The following is a 22922-nucleotide window of genomic DNA, read 5'->3' as shown; positions in this document are numbered from 1 at the left end:
GCACCAAATCAAAGGTTATTATGGAAAATAAAAGCTGTTGGTATTGAGGGTAACATATTGAAATGGATAGAAGGTTAGCTGACTAACAGGAAGCAGAGAGTGGGAATAAGTGGGTCTTTTTTGGGCTGGCAGAATTTCACAAGCAATGGGCCACAGGGGTCAGTGGTGGGCCCTCAACTCTTTTCGAGTTATAGAAATGATGTAGATGTAGCTGGTGGCTGCCAAATTTGCTGATGACTGAAAGAAATGCTTGTAAGCAGGTTGTGAAAAGCACATAAGGAGCTTGTAAAAGGAATTTAGATGGGTTAGTGAGTTGGCAAAGATTTATACCAGGGCATCTTGTACCTAAGACAGTGCCATAAGTGACGACATTGCAAACTTTTCACTTTGCACTTATTTGAGTGCATGTGACAATAAAGCTAATTCAATTTAATTATATTCTGCACATATCAATCCAACGCCTACAGGCCTTCATACCTTTTATGGTCTACCCACCACATAATACCTCCCCTTTGTATCCAAACTCTCACATTATGCAGTATAAGGCAGAAGATGGAGTGGGGCTGGAGGGTTGCTTTTCAGACTGGAGGCCTGTCACCAGCAGTATTCCACAGGGATCAGTTCTGGGTTCTCTTTTTTGTTTATCATTTACATAAATGATTTGGATGAGAATATAGCACGGTTCGTAAGCTTGTGGATGATATCAAAATTGGTGGAATAGTGGACGGTGAAAGGTTTTCTTAAGTTACAAAGAGATCTTGATCAAATGGGTCAATGGATTGAAAAATGAAAGATGGAATTCAATCTAGGTAAATGCAAGTTGTTGCATTCTGGTACAAAAAACAGGGGTAGGGCTTGTACAATTAATGATAGGGCCTTGGGTAGTGCTATAGAACAGAGGGACTTAGGGGTGCAGGTACATAATTCTTTTAAGTTTATGTCACAAATAGATAAGGTGGTTAAAAAAAAAGCACAGTCCTTTGAGTACAGAGTTAAAGTTGTGCAGGACATTGGTAAAGCCTCTTCTGGAATACCATCTACAGTTCTGGTCACCCAGTTCTAGGAAGGATATTAAGCTGGAGAAGGTTCAGAAGAGATTTACCAGAATGTTGGTTGGTGTGGAGGTTTGAGTTATAAGGAAAGGCTAGAAAATCTGGGACTTTTTCATTGGAGGATAGGAGGTTGAGAAGAGACCTTATAAAAGTCTATAAAATAATGAGGGGTATAGATAGAGTTAATGGTAGTTATCTTTTCCCAGGGATGGGGGATTTCAAAACAGGGGGTGAGAGGAGAAAAATTTAAAAAAGACATGAGGGGCAATTTTTTTCCATACAGGTTCGTCTGTGGAATGAATTTCCTCAGGAACCGGTGGATGTGGGTACAGGCAGATGGGACTAGTTTAGTTTGGGATTATGTTTGGCATGGACTGGTTGGACGGAAGGGTCTGTTTCCATGCTATATGACTCTAAGTATACCTCAAGCATGCTGACAGAAAATAAAGTTACCTATCTTGGATCATCTCAGTACGGGAAAAAAAATCACTCTTGATAGAACAAAACTGATCATTTGAATTTGTTTGAACTAAGCCCTTATGAAAGTAGTTAACTTTACTGGATAATCCCTTATAAAAACAAACATTTCAATTAAGTGATTCAAACACAAAAGTGAATAGGCACTTCCATTGGAATTTATTAAATGACTGCTCGATGGGCATTCCAGAAGTGTGATGTTCAGTGGCATTTGCATAACATTGAGCACCGATTGTGACACTCAGATACCGAAGCAGTCCATGTACAAGTGAAACAAAACTTGAACAATATCCAAACTTGTGCTGACAAGTGGCAAGTTATATTCGCACCAAATAAAAGAGAATTTAATCACCGCCCATTGATGTTCAATGGCATTACTATTGTGAATCCACACCACCCAACATCAACATTTTGAGGTTACCATTGACAAATAACTGAACTTGATCAAACACTTAGTTACTGTGGCTATAAATAACAGTTCAAAGATTCTTTGGCATGTTGCTCACTTCTTGTTTCTCTAAAGATTGTCCACCAACCATAATGTACAGGTCAGGTATGATATGAAATACTACCTATTTGCCTGGTGAGAGCAGCTCAAAACATCCTCAAATAACCTGCTGCCATCCATAGAACATTACAGGCAGTATAGGCCCTTTGGCTCTTAATGTTGTGCCAACCTATGAAACCAATCTGAAACCCATCTAACCTACACTATTCCATTGTCATTCATATGTTTAAATGCCCTTAAAGTCTATTATTGTTGCAGGCTGGGCATTCCACACCCTTACTACTCTCTGAGTAAAGAACCTATCTCTGACATCTGTCCTACATCCATCACCCCTCAAATTAAAGCTTTGTCCCCTTGTGCTAGTCATCATCATCTTAGGAAAAAGCCCCTCACTGTTCATCCTAGCTAATCCTCTGATCATCTTGTATGTCTCGATTAAGTCACCTCTCTCTAATGAAAACAGCCTCAAGTCCCTCAGCCTTCCCTCATAAGATCTTTCCTCCATACCAGGCAACATCCTGGTAAATCTCCTCTGCATCGTCTCCAATGCTTCCACATCCTTCCTATAATGCAGCCACCAGAATGGAATGCAATAGTCCCAAGTGCAGCCGCACCAGAGTTTTGTACAGCTGCAATGTGACCTCATGGCTCTGATACTCAAATCCCTCTACCAATAAAAGCTGACATATCATATGCCATTTTAACAACCCTATCAACCTGGGTGGCAACTTTCAGGGATCTAAGTACATGGACACCAAGATCTCTCTGCTCATCCACACCACCAAGACTCTTATCATTAGCCCAATACTCTGTTCCTGTTACTCCTTCCAAAGTGAATCACCTCACACTTTTCTGCACTAAATTCCATTTGCCACCTCTCAGCCCAGCTTTGCAGCTTATCTATGTCTCACTGTAGTGTGCAACATTCTTCAGCATTATCCATAATTCCACTGACCTCAGTGTCATCCGCAAATTTGCAATCTCATCCTCTACACCCTCATCCAGGTCATTTATAAAAATGACAAACAGCAGTTGACTCAAAACAGATCCTTGCAGTACACCACTAGTAAATGAATTCCAGGGTGAATGTTTCCCATCTGTTCTCTGTCTCCTTACAACTAGGAGAAAGTGAAGACTGCAGATGCTGGAGATCAGAGCTGAAAATGTGTTGCTGGAAAAGTGCAGCAGGTCAGGCAAGAGAATCAACATTTCGGGCATGAGCCCTTCTTCAGTTCCTGAAGAAGGACTCATGCCCGAAATGTCGGTTCTCATGCTCCTTGGATGCTGCCTGACTTGCTGCGCTTTTTCAGCAACACATTTTCAGCTCCTTACAATTAGCTAATTTCTGATCTATACCGCTAAATCATCCTCAATCCCATGCCTCCGTATTTTCTGCAATAGCCCACCATGGGGAACCTTATCAAACGTCTTACTGAAATCCACATATACCACATCAACTGCTTTCCTCTCATTCACCCGTTTGGTCACCCTCTCAAAGAATTCAATAAGGTTTGTGAAGCACGACCTACCCTTCACAAAACTGTGTTGACTATCCCTAATCAAATGATTCCTTTCAAGATTATTATAAATCCTGTCTTTTATAATCCTTTCCAACATTTTACCCATAACCGAAGTAAGGCTCACTGGTCTGAAATTACCAGGGCTGTCCCTACTGCTCTTCTTAAACAAGGGGACTACACTTGCTATCCTCCAGTCTTCTGGCACTATTCCTGTAGACAATGACGACACACAGATCAAAGCCAAAGGCGCTGCAATCTCGCCCCTAGCTTCCCAGAGAATCTGAGGATAAACCCCATCCGGCCCAGGAGACTTTTCTAATTTCAAAGTTAAAAATCACACAACACCAGGTTATAGTCCAACAGGTTGAATTGGAAGCACACTAGCTTTCAGAGCGACGCCCCTTCATCAGGTGATTGTCCTGATCACCTGATGAAGGAGCGTTGCTCCGAAAGCTAGTGTGCTTCCAATTAAACCTGTTGGACTATAACCTGGTGTTGTGTGATTTTTAACTTTGTATACCCCAGTCCAACACCAGCATCTCCAAATCATTTCTAATTTCACACTTCCCAGAATTGCTAACAACTCATCCTTATGAACCTCAATCCTATCTAGTCCAGGACAAAGCAGACCACCTAATTGGCATTCCATCTATTACCAACAGCATTTACTTCTTCCACTACTGATTGACTGTAACAATGTTGTGCACCATCTTCAAAATGTACTACAGAAGTTCACCATGGTGCTTTTGATAGAATCCTCCAAAAATTGTGACCTTTATGATCCAAAAGAAGACCACCTACAAAGTTCTGCTCAAGTTACATGTGCCTGCTAAGATCCTTTGCAGACTTGATGGGGTAGATATGGGCAGGTTGTTTCTCCTTATGGGAGAGTCTTTAGGATGAGAGGGCATAATCACAGAATAAGGGCTGTCCTTTCAAGACAAAGATGAGGAGGAATTTCTTCTGTCAGAGGGTATTGAATTGTAGAATTCTTTAGCAAGGACAGCTGGACATGTTCTGTTGATAGTTAAGTTCAAGACTGAGATAGATTTTTAATTAGTGAATGAATCAAGGGTTATCAGGAAAAAGGAAAAAAGTGCAGTTGAGGAGTGCCAGATCAGCCATGATGTCATTCAATGGCAGAACAAACTGATTGACCTGTGTCTGCTCTGGTCAGCCGCTCCTGGTCTTATGTGGTCTTATGGTCTCATTATATCACTATTGCTGGGCCAAATTCCTGGAACTCCTTCCCTAAAAGCAATGTGGGGACTTAGCTCTCAATAGACTACAGCAGTCTATTGAGAGCCAGCTCACCACCATCTTCTCAACAACAAATAAGGATAGGCAATATAAGCTGTTCTAGTCATTGATGTGTATATCTCATTAATGAATGGAGTAAAAGGAAGACTACCTGACTTGGAAACATACTGCCTTCCTTTCAGTGTTGCTGTGGCAAAATCCTGGAACTGCTTTCCTAATATCTGCCACTACCTTCTCAAGGACAACTACAGATGGGCAATAAGTGCCAAGCCAGTGACGGCCCTATCCTATGAAATAATTAAGAACGACTCACAAAGGTTTCTTTGACAGCATAGAGTCATAGAGATGTACAGCATTGAAACAGACCCTTCAGTCCAACCTGTCCACACCGACCAGATATCCCAACCCAATCTAGTCCAACCTGCCAGCACCCGGCTCATATCCCTCCAAACCCTTCCTATTCATATACCCATCCAAATGCCTCTTAAATATTGACAATTGTACCAGCCTCCACCATATCCTCTGGCAGCTCATTCCATACACGTACCATCCTCTGTGTGAAAAAGTTGCCCCTAAGGTCTCTTTTATATCTTTTCCCTCTCACCCTAAACCGATGCCCTCTAGTTCTGGACTCACCGATCCTAGGGAAAAGATTTTCTCTATTTATCCTATCCATGCCCCTCATAATTTTGTAAACCTCTATAAGGTTACCCCTCAGCCTCCGACGCTCCAGGGAAGATAGCCCCAGCCTGTTCAGCCTCTCCCTGTAGCTCAGATCCTCCAACTCTGGCAACATCCTTCTAAATCTTTTCTGAACCATTTCAAGTTTCACAACATCTTTCCGATAGGAAGGAGACCAGAATTGCATGCAATATTCCAACTGTGGCCTGACCAATGTCCTGTACAGCCGCAACATGCCCTCCCGACTCCTGCACTCAATATTCTGACCAATAAAGGAAAGTATACCAAATGCCTTCTTCACTATCCTATCTACCTGCGACTCCACTTTCAAGGAGCTATGAACCTGCATTCCAAGGTCTCTTTGTTCAGCAACACACCCTTAGACCTTACCGTTAAGTGTATAGGTCCTGCTAAGATTTGCTTTCCCAAATTGCAGCACCTCACATTTATCTGAATTAAACTCCATCTGCCACTTCTCAGCCCATTGGCCCATCTGGTCCAGATCCTGTTGTAATCTGAGGTAACCCTCTTCGTTGGCCACTACACCTCCAATTTTGGTATCATCTGCAAACTTACTAACTGTACCTCTTATGCTCGCATCCAAATCATTTATGTAAATGACAAAAAGGATACAAGCTCTACTGCCTAGAATAATATAGGATTCATCATCATCCCAAGTTTGCCTCCACATCATTCACTCTACCAATTTACAAGTATACTTCCATCCCATCATGGTCACTGGGCAAAAATCCTGGAACTTCAGTCTTAACAGCACACGTTTGTCCTTATAACTCAAACACTGCCACTGTTGACTGAAAAAAACTGCCTCCTTGAATGAAATTAGAAATGTCAATAAATGAGGCCCACATTGTGCAAGTCAATGAGTCAGTGAAAATATGAGGGAGAAAATGAACCTTTTATTTCTGACATGGTAGTCGGATACTTTGTAACCATAACATGATTTTACCTATGGCTTCACATATCATCAGACAACAAGTTTACCATTGTACTGTCATCAGCCTACAGAGGAAAATTACGTGGTTTTGACGAATGGTTTTCTGCTGAATAAAAGCATGATCATGCGAGGCTCCGTTTGATTATCTATGTCTTTTTCCTTTGGTCTCAGGATATGATCATCACTGACTAGACCAGTATTTACTGCTCTTTGCACTCTGAGTGCTTTGGATTTATATTGGTGTTTCCAGCATACCTCTCTCAGCTCTTTTACCCATGTAATAAAGACTATGTGCAATAATATTAAATTAATATTATTGTTATTAATAATATTAAATTAATACTCATTCAGAATGCTATTAAGTATTCCTCCAGATGTATTTTCACAAATTTAGCATTAATTCATTCTGAATTCTGTGTTAGCTCAAGGTAAATACTCACAGCTTTGACCTGCATTTTGTTGAAAGAATACCTAAGAGTGTCAGATCCTTCTGCTTCCTCCTTTGAAATTTCCACTTGATACTTATTCAGGATTGTATATGCTTCCTGTATGAAATCAAAAAATGAAACAAACTGAAATAAAATCTAGTTTTGTTAGAATTTGTACATGTGCTGATGATGAACAATATCAAACATCAGATTAAATGAAATTATTAATTATCTAGCAACTACAAAATGAGAAGCTGGATTGGAAAAAATAATTAATGTAGACTAAGCATTATTTGCTCCCATTTCTGAAATTCTGCCAACACATGACACAATAATAACGTTGCTGTTGAATAATCATGGCAAACAATTTCTATCAATTAGTAGCCAAGGTGACTGAGGGATTAAAATTCTCTTATCAGTATCATTGGTTCTTTTGTTGTTTACCTCTCAGTCACCCTGACCACTGATTGATTGAAATTGCTTGCCACATTTAGTCAACTGCGAATGGTAAAGTTAGCTGGTTTCTTTACACCAGAAAGCATTTATGCCCTTGTAAGATTGGGTCTTCTGATTTAGTCAGTGGTCAGGGACAGGTGGGTGTGACTTGAGTGAGCTAATGAGTGGACACAGAGGGCAGGAGTGTCAGCCACTGTATTTATCCAATAGGTTTAAGGTTCTCTCAGCCTGTTTGAATGATAGCAGAGGTGGTACAGTGACCCTGAGACTGGCAAAACATAGTTGTGGTAAAGAATACATTCATAGTCGGTGATGTTTGTGAGGGGAACTGACACCATTCATTGCAGCAAACCGTGACAATCCAGATAGCTGTGTTGCCGGCCTGGTGTCACAGTTTAGGACATGTGCTCAGGGCTGGAAAGAAGCTTTCAGGGTGAAGGGAGAATCCAGTGGCGGTGGACTATTTTGCTACTAATGACAAAAGGGAAACAAGAAAAAAGGGTCTGCATAAACTGCAAGAGAAGCTGCATACTAAGTTAAAAAGCAGAACCTGAAAGATAATAATTTCTTGCTGTATACCTGATCCACAAGCTAAATGGCATGAGATAAATAAGATCAAATAAATGATATGATGATTCAAATGCTGGTTTGGGAGAAGTGGACTCTGGTGCATGTAACACCAGCACTCGTATTGGAGAAATTGAGCTCTGTACCTATGGATTAATCAGGAGGAAGATATTAGACCATGACAGCTAAGAACGTAAAAATTATAACAAAAGTTTCCATAGGCGTTTGAAAAGGAAAACACTAAGCAAAATGTATGAAGGTCCTCTGGAAAGTGAAGTTGCGGAGTTAATAGATAAGAAGGAAAAGTTGGATAAAATGAACAAATTTTTTGCTAATACGGAGGATACATTAAAAAATCTATTAATAGTTGTAAATTGGTGGTGGCAGAGAGAGAAGGACTTAGCAAAAGTATAATTGTGAGGAAAGTGATATCTAAGCAAACTGCAGGAGTTGCAATAGATCAGTTCTTTAGTTTCTGGTGTTCTTCATCCTCAGGCATAAAAAAGGGTGTTAATGAAGTAGTCAATGCATTGATGCTAATTTTCCAAAATTCCCTAAGTTCAGAAAATGTTCCATCAGACTGGAAAGTAGTAAGTAAAACAAAAAAACATGAACAACCATAATTCAAGAGGGAGGTAGGAAAAAAGAAGAAACCAAGGACCAGTTTAATGTCTGATATGGGGAAGGTGCTGTAGTTTTGCATTAAAGTGATCACAGCTGCATACTTAGAAAAAATTATGGTAATTGGAAAGAGTCAGCATAGTTTCGTCAAGGTGAAATTGGAGTTCGTTGAAGGAGTAACATGCACTAGTAATAAAGGGAACCTGCAGGCATGCTTTACTTTAATTGTAAGATAGCATTTGATAAGTTGCCACATCAAAAGTTTTGGTAGAAAATTACAGCTTTTGCTGTAGGCCACATATTAGTTTGGATAGAAGACTGACTGCTGGCAGCAAAAAGACAGTATGTTTAAATGGGACTTTGTCTGATTGACAGGATGTTCCGAGTGAAGTCCTGCAGCGGTCTGTGCTGGCTTTCAACTTTTCTACAATTTATAACAATGACTTTGACAAGCGGAGCAAAAGCATGGTAGATACATTTGCAGGATGGGTACAGAAGTATGATGTGAAGGATACATAAGATCGATATAAACACCCGAATGAGAGGGCAGATGGAGTATAATGAGGAATCGGAAAATATATTAGCAAGGTGAATACAAGGCAGAGTATTGACTAAATGGAGATCAACCGCTGTATTGAAGGTGCATAAGGATTTAAGTATTCTGGTGCATGAGCCACAAAAGGTTTTGTTCAGGTACAGTACACAATCCGATGAAGGGCTTTTGCCTGAAACATCGATTTTCCTGCTCCTCAGATGCTGCCTGACTTGCTGTGCTTTTCCAGCACCACTCTAATCTAAACACAATCAAGAAGGCTAATCGGATGATAATCTTTATAATGAGAGGAACATGTCAAATACTATGTGTAGTTTTAGTGTCCTTAATTAAGGAAGGATGTAAATGCATGGTCAGTGGTTCAGGGAAGGTTTACTAGATTTGTGCCTTGAATGAGTAGATTGCCGTACAGATAAAGATTGGACATGCTGGGCTTGTTTCTACTGAAGTTTAAAAGAATGACAGATGAGTTGACTGAATTTTATCCTGAAGTGTATAAGATCCTAAATAGGCTTGATGAAGTGGAACTGGAAAATACATTTCTTCTTCTGGGTGAGTTGTTGCGATGTCACCATAGTCTTACCAGACAATACGGGCTGCTCTCTTATTAGGGAGAAGTAATTAGTGGTGATTTAACCTGAGGGCCACCAGACCTCAGGCAAGGGAACATGTTGAGAAAGAGAGTCCTTCATGGTAACCTCAAACTGGTGATGGGAATTGAACCCATGCTGTTGACATCACACTCCTTTGCAAACCAACAATCCGGCCAACTGAGCTAAAGCAATTCCCTCTGGGGAATGAGGTAATGCAAGTTTTAAAATAAATGCTTGGCCTTTTAGGACAGCAATAAGGAGAACATTTTTCCTCTTAAATGGTTGCGTAATTATTAAAGATTGAGCAGATTCAAAGGGCTGAATAACCTAACATCTACTATAATTTGTAACATCATACACTAATAGGTTTGGATCTTTGCATGATAATGATCCACTACCAGAATGCAATGAAATGGATCCCTTGATCCTGATCACCCTAAGCAGCTAACTGACAATGTCCATAGCCCTGGACTAAACTGATTGTGGTGGCACTCCTTGACTGACAAATCTGTTTATTTTGTTCACTCACAGTCATGGGTGTTGCTTTTTGGTCTTAATTCTTATTCCTAGTTACCCTTGAGAAGGTGATGGAGAGTTGTTTTCTTGAACTGCTGCAGTCCATTTGGTGTAGGTACACCACAATGCCATTAGGAAAGGATTTCTTGGATTTTGACTCAGCAGCACTGAAAGAATGGTAATATATTTCCAATTCTAGATGTAAGGTAGTTTATTGTCAGTTATTTGTGGGACATGAGCATTGTTGGCTGGGCCAGCATTTTAATGTCCAACCTTGAGCTGCCTTCTTGAACTACTGCAGTCCGTGTGTTGTAGGTAGATCCATAATCCCATTAGGAATGGAGTTTTAGGATTTTGACTCAATAACACTTAAGGAGTGGTGACATTGCCTGCCATTCATGACTGTGCCCTGCAAGCTGATGTGGTCGGGTAAGGCAAAGGGGTATGCTTCCTTATCAACACTTCCCGGTGCTCGGACCTAGTGACCTTGGCAAGCCATTGCTCCCCAGACCTAGAAAACCTACAGTAAAATGCCATCCCTACTATTTTCCACATGAATTCACCTCCACCACCCCATGCAGATGTGGAGAATGCCCGAGACATGATTTATGCCAGCACAAACACCCTAGAGACAAAATTCCCCAAGGCCCTATTCATTGTGGGTGGTGACTTAAACCAAGCCAACTTCAAGAGGGTGCTGCCAAAGTAACACCAACATACCTCTTGCCCCACCAGAGGACCGAACATCCTGGACTACTGCTACACAACCATCAAAGATACCTACTGCTCCACCTTTGCCCACACTTCAGAAAAATCTGATCACAACGCTGTGTTCCTCCTCCCAGCTTACAAACTGAAATGTGAGTACCTTCACAAAAGGAAGTACAATGTTTGTACGAGGTTGTGGAAGACTATCTCTGGGACTGCTTGGAATTGGTGGATTGGACAGTTTTTAAGTACTGGTGATAAACCTAGACAAGTACGCCACCACCATCACATATTTCATTAGCAAATATGTGGAGTACCAAGTACTTAAGAAGTCAATCTAGGTGTTCCCCAACCGTAAATCTTGGATGAACCTGGAAATCCACTCCTTAGTGAAGGCCACGCATGCAATATTCAAGTCAGATTACCCGATCAATACAATAAATCTAGTTATGACCTCTGCAAATCCATCAGAGATGCCAAGAGACAGTACTGGACCAGGTTAGAGGCCCCGACCTATCAAACAGATTCCATCCACCCATGGCAAGGCCTGAACAACATAACGGAAAACAAAATGAAATAGAACAAGATAGCAGACAAAAACACATCCTCCCTGATGCACTCAATGCTTTCTATGCTTGGTTTGAGCAGAATGCCAATGGCATGGCATCACCTCCCCAACAACCCTGGACACACATGTTCCCTCAGTCACCGTTGCAGACGTCAGATTGGTCTTCCTGGGAATCTACCCAAGGAAAGCGACCGGTCTGGACGGTGTCCTCAGTTGAGCGCTCAGACTCTGCGTGGATTCACCCATATCCTCAACCTCTCCTTCCTGCAAGCTGTAGTCCCCACCGGTTTTAAACAGACCACAATCATCTCCATACTTAAGAAAGTAAATACAATGTGTCTTAATGACTAATGCCCAGTGGCTCTGATTTCACTAATAATGAAGTGCCTTGAGAGGCTGATCATAGCCCACATCAACTCCAGTCTTCCAGCCGGCCTCAATTCCCTACAATTTGCCTACGGGCCTAACAGAGCACAATGATGCCATGTCCCTAGCCCTACATTCATCCCTAGAGCTTTGGACAACAAGGACAGCTGCATCAGACTCCTGCTCATTGATTACAGCTCTGCCTTCTACATCATTATCCCCTCCTGACTGACCTGAAAACTCCGTGACTTTGGTTACCACTCTACCCTCTGCAACTGGATCCTCAGCTTTCTGACCCCCAGACTGCAATCCGTGAAGATAGGTAGCTGCACTTCCTCCACAAAAACACTCAACACTGGAGCCTCCCAAGGATGTGTCCTCAGCTTCCTACTGTACTCCCTGTACCCACGACTGTGTTGTCAAATTTCAAATGAATGCCATTTTTTTTTGTTGACGACATCACCCCACTAAGACGGATATCTAACAATGACGAGTCAAAATATTTGGCCCCTTGAACATACTCCACCACTCAACTGGATCATGGCTGATCCAAACTCCATACTTTCACTTCCCTGCCCTTTCCCCATAAACGGGAGCAATTGTTCCAGGAAAAGAATAAGGACATTGAGATTGTGATTGAGGGAGTTATTTTTGTGAATGACAGAGTTCAGGTGGACCAGGGGCTACAAGGCAGACAGGCCTTATTTATTCCAGTAGATGCCATTTGGGTGCAGAAGATCATCGAGGAGTGTAAAGAATTTGTTGATATTTTGGGTGTGAATTGCAGCCATGTATTTCCTTTGTGTTTTTATTTGTTGACTCCAAATACAAGCCTATCGCTTGGTATGCTTGCCTTTATGGGTCAGTGCATTGAGTATAGGAGGTGGGAGGTCATGCTGTGGCTGTACAGGACTTTGGTGAGGCCACTTTTGAAATACTGCATGCAATTCTGGTCTCCTCGTTATGAAAGGATGTTATGAAACTTCAAAGAGTTCAGAAAAGATTTACAAGGATGTTGCTAGGGTTGCTAACGAAATCAGCCTCAAGTCTCTCAGCCTTTTCTTGTGACACCTTCCCTCCATACCAGGCAAATCCAAGTAAGCTTCCTCCGAACTCTTTCCAAAACTTCCACATCCTTCCTACAATGCAGTGACTAGAACTGTACGCAATACTCCAAATGTGGCCACACCAGAGTTTTGTATAGCTGCAGCATGATCTCAAGGTTCCGAAATTGAATCCCTCTACTAATAAAGCTAACACACCGTATGCCTTCTTAACAACCCTGTCAATCTGGGTGGCAACTTCCAAAGATCTACGTACCTGGACACCATGATCTCTCTGCTCATCTACACTACCAAGAATCTTACCATTAGACCAACATTCTGCATTCCTATTACTCCTCCTAAAGTGAATCACCTCACACTTTTCCACATCAAACTCCATTTGCCACCTCTCAGCCCAGCTCTGCAGCTTATCTACGTCTCTCTGTAACCTACAACATCCTTCATCACTGTCCATAACTCTACCAATCTTAGCGCCATCTGCAAATTTACTAACCCATCCTTCTATGCCCTCATCCAGGTTTTTAAAAATGATAAACAACAGTGGACCCAAAACAGATCCTTGCGGTACCCCACTAATGACTGAACTCCAGGCTGAATACTTTCCCCCAACCACCATGTTCTGTCTTCTTTCAGCGAGCCAATTTCTGATCCAAGCCACGAAATCACCCTCATTTCCATGCCTCCGTATTTTGTGCAATGACCTACCATGAGGAACCTTATCAAATGCCTTACTGAAATTCATATACACCACATCAACCATTTTACCCTAATCCACCTATTTGGTCACCTTCTCAAAGGACTCAGTAAGGTTTGTGAGGCATGACCCACCCTTCTAGGAGAAAGTGAGACTGCAGATGCTGGAGATCAGAGCTGAAAAACGTGTTGCTGGAAAAGCGCAGCAGGTCAGGCAGCATCCAAGGAGCAGGAGAATCGATGTTTTGGGCATAAGCCCTTCTTCAGGAATGAGGAAGGTGTGCCAAGCAGGCTAAAATAAAAGGCAGAGAGGAGGGACTTGGGGGAGGGGCGTTGGGAATGCGATAGGTGGAAGGAGGTTAAAGTGAAGGAGATAGGCCAGAGCAGGGGTGGGGGCAGAGAGGTCAGGAAGAAGATTGCAGGTCAAGAAGGCGGTGCTGTGTCCGAGGATTGAGACTGAGATAAGGTGGGGGGAGGGGAAATGAGGAAGCTGGAGAAATCTGCATTCATCCCTTGTGGTTGGAGGGTTCCTAGGTGGAAGATGAGGCGCTCTTCCTCCAGGCGTCGTGTTGCCATGGTCTGGCGATGGAGGAGGCCAAGGACCTGCATGTCCTTGGTGAAGTGGGAGGGGGAGTTAAAATGTTCCGCCACGGGGCGGTTGGGTTGGTTGGTGCGGGTATCCCAGAGGTGTTCTCTGAAACATTCCGCAAGTAGGCCGCCTGTCTCCCCAATGTAGAGGAGGTCACGTTGGGTACAGTGGATGCAGTAAATGATGTGTGTAGAGGTGCAGGTGAATTTGTGTCGGATATGGAAGGATCCCTTGGGGCCTTCGAGGGAAGTGAGGGGGTAAGTGTGGGCCCAAGTTTTGCATTTCTGGAGGTTGCAGGGGAAGGTGCCGGGACTGGAGGTTAGGTTGGTGTGGGGTGTGGACCTGACGAGGGAGTCGTGGAGGGAGTGATCTTTCTGGAATGCTGATAGGGGAGGGGAGGGAAATATATCCCTGGTGGTGGGGTCTGTTTGGAGGTGGCAGAAATGACGAAGGATGATACGATGTATCTGGAGTTTGGTGGGGCGGTAGGTGAGGACCAGTGGCGATTGGAGGGGTGGGGTTCAAGGGCGGAGGAGTGGGAAATGGAGGAGATGTGGTGGAGAGCATCATCAACTACGTCTGAGGGGAAATTGAGGTCTTTGAAGAAGGAGGCCATCTGGGTTGTTTGGTATTAGAATTGGTCCTCCTGGTAGCAGATGCGGTGGAGGCAAAGGAATTGGGAATGTGGGATGGCGTTTTTACAGGGGGCAGGGTGGGAGGAGGTGTAATCTAAGTAGCTGTGGGAGTCGGTCGGTTTATTGTAAATGTCCGTGTTGAGTCGGTCGCCCGAGATAGAAATGAAGAGGTCTAGGAAGGGGAGGGAGGAGTCTGAGACAGTCCAGGTAAATTTGAGGTCGGGGTGGAAGGTGTTAGTGAAGTGGATGAACTGTTCAACCTCCTCATGGGAGCACAAGGTAGCGCCAATACAGTCATCAATGTAGCGGAAGAAAAGGTGTGGGGTGGTGCCAGTGTAGCTGCGGAAGATGGACTGTTCCACATATCTGACGAAGAGTCAGGCATAGCTGGGGCCCATGCGGGTGCCCATGGCTACTCCTTTGGTTTGGAGGAAGTGGGAGGATTGAAAAGAGAAGTTGCTCAGAGTGAGAATCAGTTCAGTCAGTCGAAGGAGGGTGTCAGTGGAAGGGTACTGGTTGAGTCGGCGGGAAAGGAAGAAGCGGAGGGCTTTGAGGCCTTCGTGATGGGGGATGGAGGTGTATAGGGACTGATGTCCATGGTGAAGATAAGGCTTTGGGGGCCGGGGAAGCGAAAATCATGGAGGAGGTGGAGGGCGTGGATAACCCACCCTTCACAAACCCTGTTGACTATCCTTAATTAACTTACTCCTTTCTTGATGATTATAAATCCTATATCTTTTAACCCTTTCCAATATTTTACCCACAACCGAAGTAAAGCTGACAGGTTTAATGAGAGTAAGATGCATGACATAAGTCTGGATACCCAATAGGAAAATGAAAATACTACAAACTGACATCTTAAAAACCAAAATGTAAAAATACCTTAATCAGGTACATGGATTATGAAACTAGGCAGTGAAGGGTTAAAATTTAGACTGTCTGAATAACGTGGCAAACAAGTCTTTTTGTATAACGACAACAGTTCACCTCTTCAAAGAAAGTCTCAACCACTAGTTTAAGCTAAGAGAGTAAGTGAAATTTGTGTGTGCTGTTGTCCCAATTCAGAATGCACTTGCCAATCAATCAGCACCCAATTCTCATGCAGTGTTAAGAGACGTGGTATCCTTACAAATATTTCCTGATGAGTACATGATTAAAAATTTTCAAAAATCTCTTATTCAGTTCAAGTTCTATACTATTTTATGTGAATGTTGGAAAACGTTATTTCAAATCAATGTATACAATGGAAGATACTACTAATAAAGCAGAAAAGATAAAGCAAATTAAGGAGTCTCATTAAATGAGGTCTAGTTTGGTTTCTAAAATCCTGAAAACAATATGAAAAAGAACAAGTTCCAAAATATAACACATAAACAGTGTAACTTTAAAAGGACACATACCTCAATTGGTGCCAAAGTCATATCCATCTGTATCTCATTTCTTCGTATTTCTGCTAAAGATTCCATTGCAAACCGAACATCATCTAAATCCTGAATAGGTCGTGCCAAATTTTTAATTTGTTCACTGACAAATATTGATATCGCTGACATTTTTGCTTTGTATTGTTCATTCAAGTACCGACAAAGTAACATTATCCAACTTTTGACTTCCACCAAAAGGGCCATTCTCATGGGTTCTAAGGAAAGCAGAATAGATCCAATTAAAGCAAATTCAATTCCCATGTTGTTTATTTAGTAAACAAAACATCAAATATTGTCCAAAAATTATATTGATAATGCTCCCATCAATTGTACCTGAACTACATCTCTGGTGATCTTCACAATGATCTACCAGAATATGCAGTATTGAAAACATCACTAAGATAATGAAAGCTCTTTTAATCATGTTTAGAAGGCAGAGATAAAACGTAGGAGTAGGCCATTCAGCCTGTTGAGTTTTCTCCATCATTCATTGAGATCATGGCCGACCTAATAGTCCTCAATTCTACTGTTCGGCCTTTTCCCCAGAACCTTTGCTCCCCTTACTGATAAAAAATATCCTCAGCCTTGAATACACTTATGACACTTCTCAGGTAAAGAATTCTACAGATTCACAACCATCTGAGAGAAGAAATTCCTCATCATTCTGTTTTTAAAAGTGAAAGTTCTTACTTTGCAATTGTTTTGGTCACTAATGGGATGCAGGCATGTCTGGCTTGGCCAGCATTTATTGCCCATCTCTAGTTGTCCTTGAGAAGGTGCTGGTGAGCTGGCTTCTTATACCACTGCATGGCATATGATGTAGGTAGACCCAAAATGTCTGGAAGCAGGGAGTTCCCAAATTTTGACCCAATGACACTGTATATTTGAAAGTCAGGAAAGTGAGTGGATTGGAAGGGAACCTGAAGTCCCAATGTATCTGCTGCCCTTGTCCTTCTAGGTTGAGGAGGTTGTGGGTTTGGAAGATGAATTATTGGTGAGTTTTTGCAGTGCATCTTGTAGATAGTTCATTTTACTGCTACTGAGCGTCACTTATGGAGTGACTGAATGTTTGTGCATGCGATGGTCATTAAATAGGCTGCTTTGTCTGAGACAGTGTCAAACATTTTGAGTACTGTTGGAGCTCCACATCCAGCAAAGTGATGAGTCTTAGATTACACTGAGACTTATACCTTGTAGATGGTGGACAGGCTTTGTAAATTTCTTAGCATCTGACCCGATCTTATAACCACTGTCATTCAGGTTCTGGTTAATGGTAATGCTCAAGATGTTGATAGTGGGGAGTTCAGTGATGGCAATACTGTTGAATGTGAAGGGGTTATGGTTAGAATGTTCTTATTGAAGTTGATTATTGCCTAGTAGTTTGGTGCAAATGTTATCACTTGTGATGTGGAGGAGCAGGTATTGGACTGGGGTGGACAAAGGTAAAAATCATACAACACCATGTTACAGTCCAACAAGTCTACTTGGAAGCACTAGCTTTCGGAGCGCTGCTCCTTCATCGGGTGGTTGATGAAGCAGCACTCCGAAAGTTAGTGCTTCCAAATAAACCTGTTAGACTATAACCTGGTGTTGTGTGATGTTTAACTACTTATCACTTGTCAGCCCATGCTTGGATATTATCCAGGTTTTTCTGCATTTGAACTTTGAGCTTAAGATGTGATGCATTGTTTGTGGGATTGATTTGTTCTATCTATCACTCACGGGCTTTTACTATTTGGCACATAATTAATCCTGTTTTACAACTTCTCCTGGTTGACAACTCATTTCTTTTAGGAAAACTGCTGTTCTTGACATACTTCCTGGACTTTCTATTGGACCAGAACTGATTCCCTAGCATGATTCTAATAGCAGACTGTGGGATATGCTGGGCCATAAGAATACATACTGTGTTGGAGTATGGTTCTGTTGCTGCTGATGGTCCCATGGATGTCCACTCTTGAGTTTCTAGATCTGTTCAAAATCTATCCTATTTTGCACAGTGGTAGTGCCACACAATGTGATGGAGGGGATTCTCAATGTGAAAGCAGGACTTTATCTCCACAAAGTAAAAACAAGGACTGCAGATGCTGGAAACCAGAGTATAGACTAGAGTGGTGCTGGAAAAGCACAGCAGTTCAGGCAGCATCCGAGGAGCAGTAAAATCGACATTTCGGGCAAAAGCCCTTCACGTCGATCTTTACCTCCACAAGTTCTGTGTGGTGGGCACTCTTACCAATACTGTCATGGACAGATATATCTATGGCAAGCAGTTTGATGAAGCTGAGATCAAGTATGATTCTGATCTTTTTTTGGTTACCTCACCACCCGCCACAGATCCATTCTCGCACCAAAGTCCTTTAGGACCCGACCATCAAAAAATTAACCAAGAAAACATCATCTATGCCCTTGGACAGTGAAACGTAGAAACCACTTCAGTAATTGAGCCAGTTTTGTTATTTCCTTATATTTAATCCTTAACTGTGTTTGTTTGTCTGACTGTCTGTCTGTCTTTTGTGTAAATGGGGCTGAAAACAAAGGTTTTGGAGTTTATATAATAGACAATTAGATTACTTTGTTGTTTAATATTTGCTGTGCTGAAGTTACTGTATTGTTAATAAATTGCTATGTATTTTGTTAAAGGTACAAACTGGTGATTAGAATTGATTATTATAGAGTCTGGGATCGGTTTTATAAAATTCTGGTTAGGAACCAATGTTGTAAATACAGAGGTAGAAAGGCTATCTGTCTGTCTGTAGCATTTTGTAGTATCGTTAAAACAAAGACTGTACATTGTATCCTTGTGTTTTGGCAACAAATATTCAAAGTTAAATTTAGATTTTTCCAGCCAGACACTCAAGAACAGAGCTGAGGAGGAATTTCTTCACTCAGAGCATGGTCTCAGGTATGGCCGTGCTTAGAGTATTGTGTACAGTTCTGGTCACCACACTATAGGAAGGATGTGTAAGTTTTGGAAAGGGTTCAGAGGAAATTTACTAGGATGTTGACTGGTATGGAGGGAAGGTCTTATGAGGAAAGGCTGAGGGACTTGAGGATGCTTTCGTTGGAGAGAAGAAGGTTGAAAGGTGACTTAATTGAGACATATAAGATAAACAGAGGGTTAGATAGGGTGCGCGGTGAGAGCCTTTTTCCTCGGATGGTGATGGCTAGCATGATGGGACTTAGCTTTAAATTGAGGGGTGATAGATATAGGACAAATGTCAGAGGTAGTTTTTTTACTCAAATAGTAGTAGGGGCATGGAATGCCCTACCTGCAACAACAGTAGCCTTGCCAACTTTAAGGGCATTTAAATGGTCATTGGATAAACATATGGATGAAAATTGAATAGTGTAGGATAGAAGGGCTTCAGATTGTTCCACAGGTCGGCACAACATCAAGGGCCCAAGGGTTGATACTGTGCTGTAATGTTCTATGTTCTATATGGTGAATTTGTGGAATGCATTGCCACAGAAGGCGAAGGAGGCCAAGACATTGAGTGCACTTAAGACAGAGTGAGATAGGTTCTTGACTAGTTAGGGGATCAAGGGTTATGGGGAGAAGGCAGGAGAATGGTGTTGAGAAACATGACTCAACGGGCCGAATGATCTTATTCTGCCCCTATATCTTCTGGTTCTGATTTATCAAGTATTAACATCAATTGGGCAATCCCCCACCAATCAGTGCCACAAGACTATAATCAAAGTAGATGGCTTTTTGAAATTGAGAAGTTGAGGGCTAAAAGACACCGGCATGGAAAAGGAATTGAGGCCTACAGCAGATCAGCCATCTGCTTATAGAATGGCAGGGCAGGAATCAGGTGAATGGCTTTCTGCTGCTCCTATTTATTATGTTGTTTTGTTCTACCTGATTTTATAGCTGCTGTGACTAGATTCAATGAAACCTCCAATATGAATTTAACTTCTTCCTTTCGTTGAGTTAATCTTTCTTGATTTAGTCTGTGATGGTGCTGTTTCATGGGTTGAATGTCATGCATTTCCCAATTAACTGCACAGATGACTGAAGAAATGTTTCCTGGCCCAATTCCTCAAATTGATTTATGATTCTGTAATAGCCTTCATAAAATAAACCATGATGCTATTTAACTTGTTAAGCACTTTCATGCTTTCCAATGTCATTTTTGGAGAAGCAACGTTTGCATTTTCCATTTCAGATTCATTCTGCAATTATTCCCATACAGGGGAACCTTGATTATCCAAATACCAATTATCTGAAAATCAGATTATCCGAAGGAGATCTCGAGGTCCCGACAGAAACATTACATACATCAAAGATGGCACTTTTTATTTACAGGATTAAAAATGCTGCCGAGAACAATCCTGGACCGATGGGAGCGCAGGCACTGTCTCTAAATGACTGACCTCCCACTCCCTCTCTTCCCACACTTTCCCTGGAGTTCTACACAGGCGTGTGCCCTAAACTCCTCTTTCCCAGATATTGTTTCCGTGTCCAGTTCAGCTAACCCGGAGAGGGGGTGGGATGGGGGCGAACAGGGACAGAAGAGGGGGGGAGGCGGTCGGGGGGGGCACGGGCGAGGGGGGCAGTGTTGGTGTGGGCGGGATGTGGTGTTGGGGTGGGTGAGGTTGGGAGTGGAACAGACAGGGGGCAGTATGGGAGGTGGACGGGGGTGTGGGCGGGAGATGGGACTGGTCATGGGGCAGTGTTGGGGGCGGGTGGGGGGCGGTGTTGGGGGTGGGCGAGGGCTCACGTGGGCTGTGATGCTACCTTATTTCCTGAACAGGGAGCAGACTTAATAGAAAACTCCAAACCCCAGAGAAAAGGCACTGAATCGATGAACCGAATAATCAAATATCGGAATGAAATAGTGCCCACCCATCTCATTCGGATAATTGAGTTTCCCCTGTATTTATGTCACTCTGTCCTTTCACTGCCATTAGTATTCTTTTCTCCTAATGATCATCTTGTCAGTACCTTTTTAATATGTTACTGTACTTGCTGATCCCCTCCTATCTGCAGCACTCACTATATGATTGAAATCATCGACTTTCTTTTTGATTTGATATGGTCCAATGAAAATTGCTTTTAATGGTTCCCCAGAAACAGATAGTCACACTAACCCCTTGTCCACAATTTGAATGTTAACCTTATTGTCAAAGTCCTTATTTCATTGTTTGATGGGCACTATTCAAATGTGAACTCTTTTTAATAATCAGCTTTCCACCGACTATATCTCGACACTCCAGCCTTGGAGTGAAAATTACTCATTAATGAAAAATAATTTCATTTCATCAATACCTTTTCTTAGGAAAGCTGCTTAGCATTTATTACTCCATCATCTGACTGCTCAAGTCTCAGAGCTTAAAATATGCTCCTCTCTCAAATGACTCCCCAACCCAGTCAGAGTCTGGAAAGTTCTTTCCCCAAGCTCCCTCGGTAATTACTGAGGAAACTGGTTAACTTCTTCACACCTGGAATTATGGGTGTTATAATCTTTCTTTTAAACAAGTTAATTGTTAACTTTAAGCACAGCAACAAACTCATATGTTTATTTGAAATTTATGGGAATGCAAACTTGTAGTACACAATATCAAACTACATATACATAAATCTCACAGTTTCATCACACTGCACAAACATTTTCAGTGATCCAAACTCCATGGTGCTCTGGTCGTATTGTGGGGAAGAGAGTAGGTAGAGAAATCCAGATATTCACGACTCAAAAAATTCTGTCATATCTCAGTTTTAAAAGACTATTCCTTTATTCTTTAACTATGCCCATTAATTCAAAACCCTACACTAGTCAAAACATTTTCTCAGCATTTACACTTACAAGCTCCATCAGAATCACTATGGTTCAGTAAGATAAGCCTCATCATTCTAAATCCTGATAAAAAAGCTTCGAAGAGTTTAGCTGATCAAGATAAGACAACCTCTTCATCTCAGGAATTAGCCTACTGAATCTTGAGATCTGAAGAAATGCCATATGTCATATCATACTCAACACATTAGCTCTGTTTCTATCTCCAAATATAATGTCAGACCTGCTGAGTCTCTCCAGCAATTTCTGATTTTGTTCCAAACTTTATTTCAGATTTCCAGTATCCACAGTATTGTGCTATTATCTAGGAAATCCCTTTTGAATTGCTTCCAGATAAATATGGGGACAAAAGCTGTGCACACTTCTTCAGATATGATCTCACCAACACCATGTACTATTGTAACAAGATGCCCCTATTTGCTCCTGACAATAAAGGGCAAATTTCCAGTTGCCTTCTTGGTTACTTACTATAGATGTATGTTAATAGCTTGTGTTACATGTGTAAGAACACGCAGATCCCTTTCTGCTGCACTTTTTTGTGTGTCCCTGCACTGCCATTTGATTCTTCCTCTCAAAGTACAATGACCTCAAACGTCCCTCCGTTAAACTCTGTCTGACAGGTTTTTGCCTACTCCCTCAAACAATTTATGTTCTCTTGCAGATTTTTTAAGTCCATATCACATGTTGTCCCAAGTATTTGTGTATCACCATCAAATTTGCAGACATTCTGCCCCATCCTCCAAGTTATTAATGTGCATTGTAACTAACTGAGGCCCTAGGACTGATCCTTGTGCATACCATGAGTTATGTCTAGCCAACGTGAAAAAGACCCATAAGTCCAAATTTTCCATCTTCTGCACATTAATTAATCCTGAATCCATCCTATGACGAAATGA

General features: G+C 41.9%; 1 protein-coding gene across 1 annotated transcript in view; it reads right to left on the bottom strand.

Annotated features, from left to right (window-relative positions):
• Positions 1-22922, bottom strand: part of LOC132834399 (dynein axonemal heavy chain 8-like) — a 1143262-nt gene that overhangs the window by 542503 nt on the left and 577837 nt on the right. Inside the window, exons 28-29 of the mRNA XM_060853284.1 lie at positions 16211-16446; positions 6894-6998 (exon numbers count right to left, since the gene is read on the bottom strand). Coding sequence (XP_060709267.1) covers positions 6894-6998; positions 16211-16446 — 341 coding nt within the window. The remainder of the gene's footprint in view (positions 1-6893; positions 6999-16210; positions 16447-22922) is intronic.

Source organism: Hemiscyllium ocellatum, chromosome 3, assembly GCF_020745735.1.
Source record: "Hemiscyllium ocellatum isolate sHemOce1 chromosome 3, sHemOce1.pat.X.cur, whole genome shotgun sequence".
Taxonomy (NCBI): Eukaryota; Metazoa; Chordata; class Chondrichthyes; order Orectolobiformes; family Hemiscylliidae; genus Hemiscyllium; species Hemiscyllium ocellatum.
The sequence above is the reverse complement of the archived record's forward strand: the minus strand, read 5'-3'. Positions and strand labels throughout refer to the sequence as shown.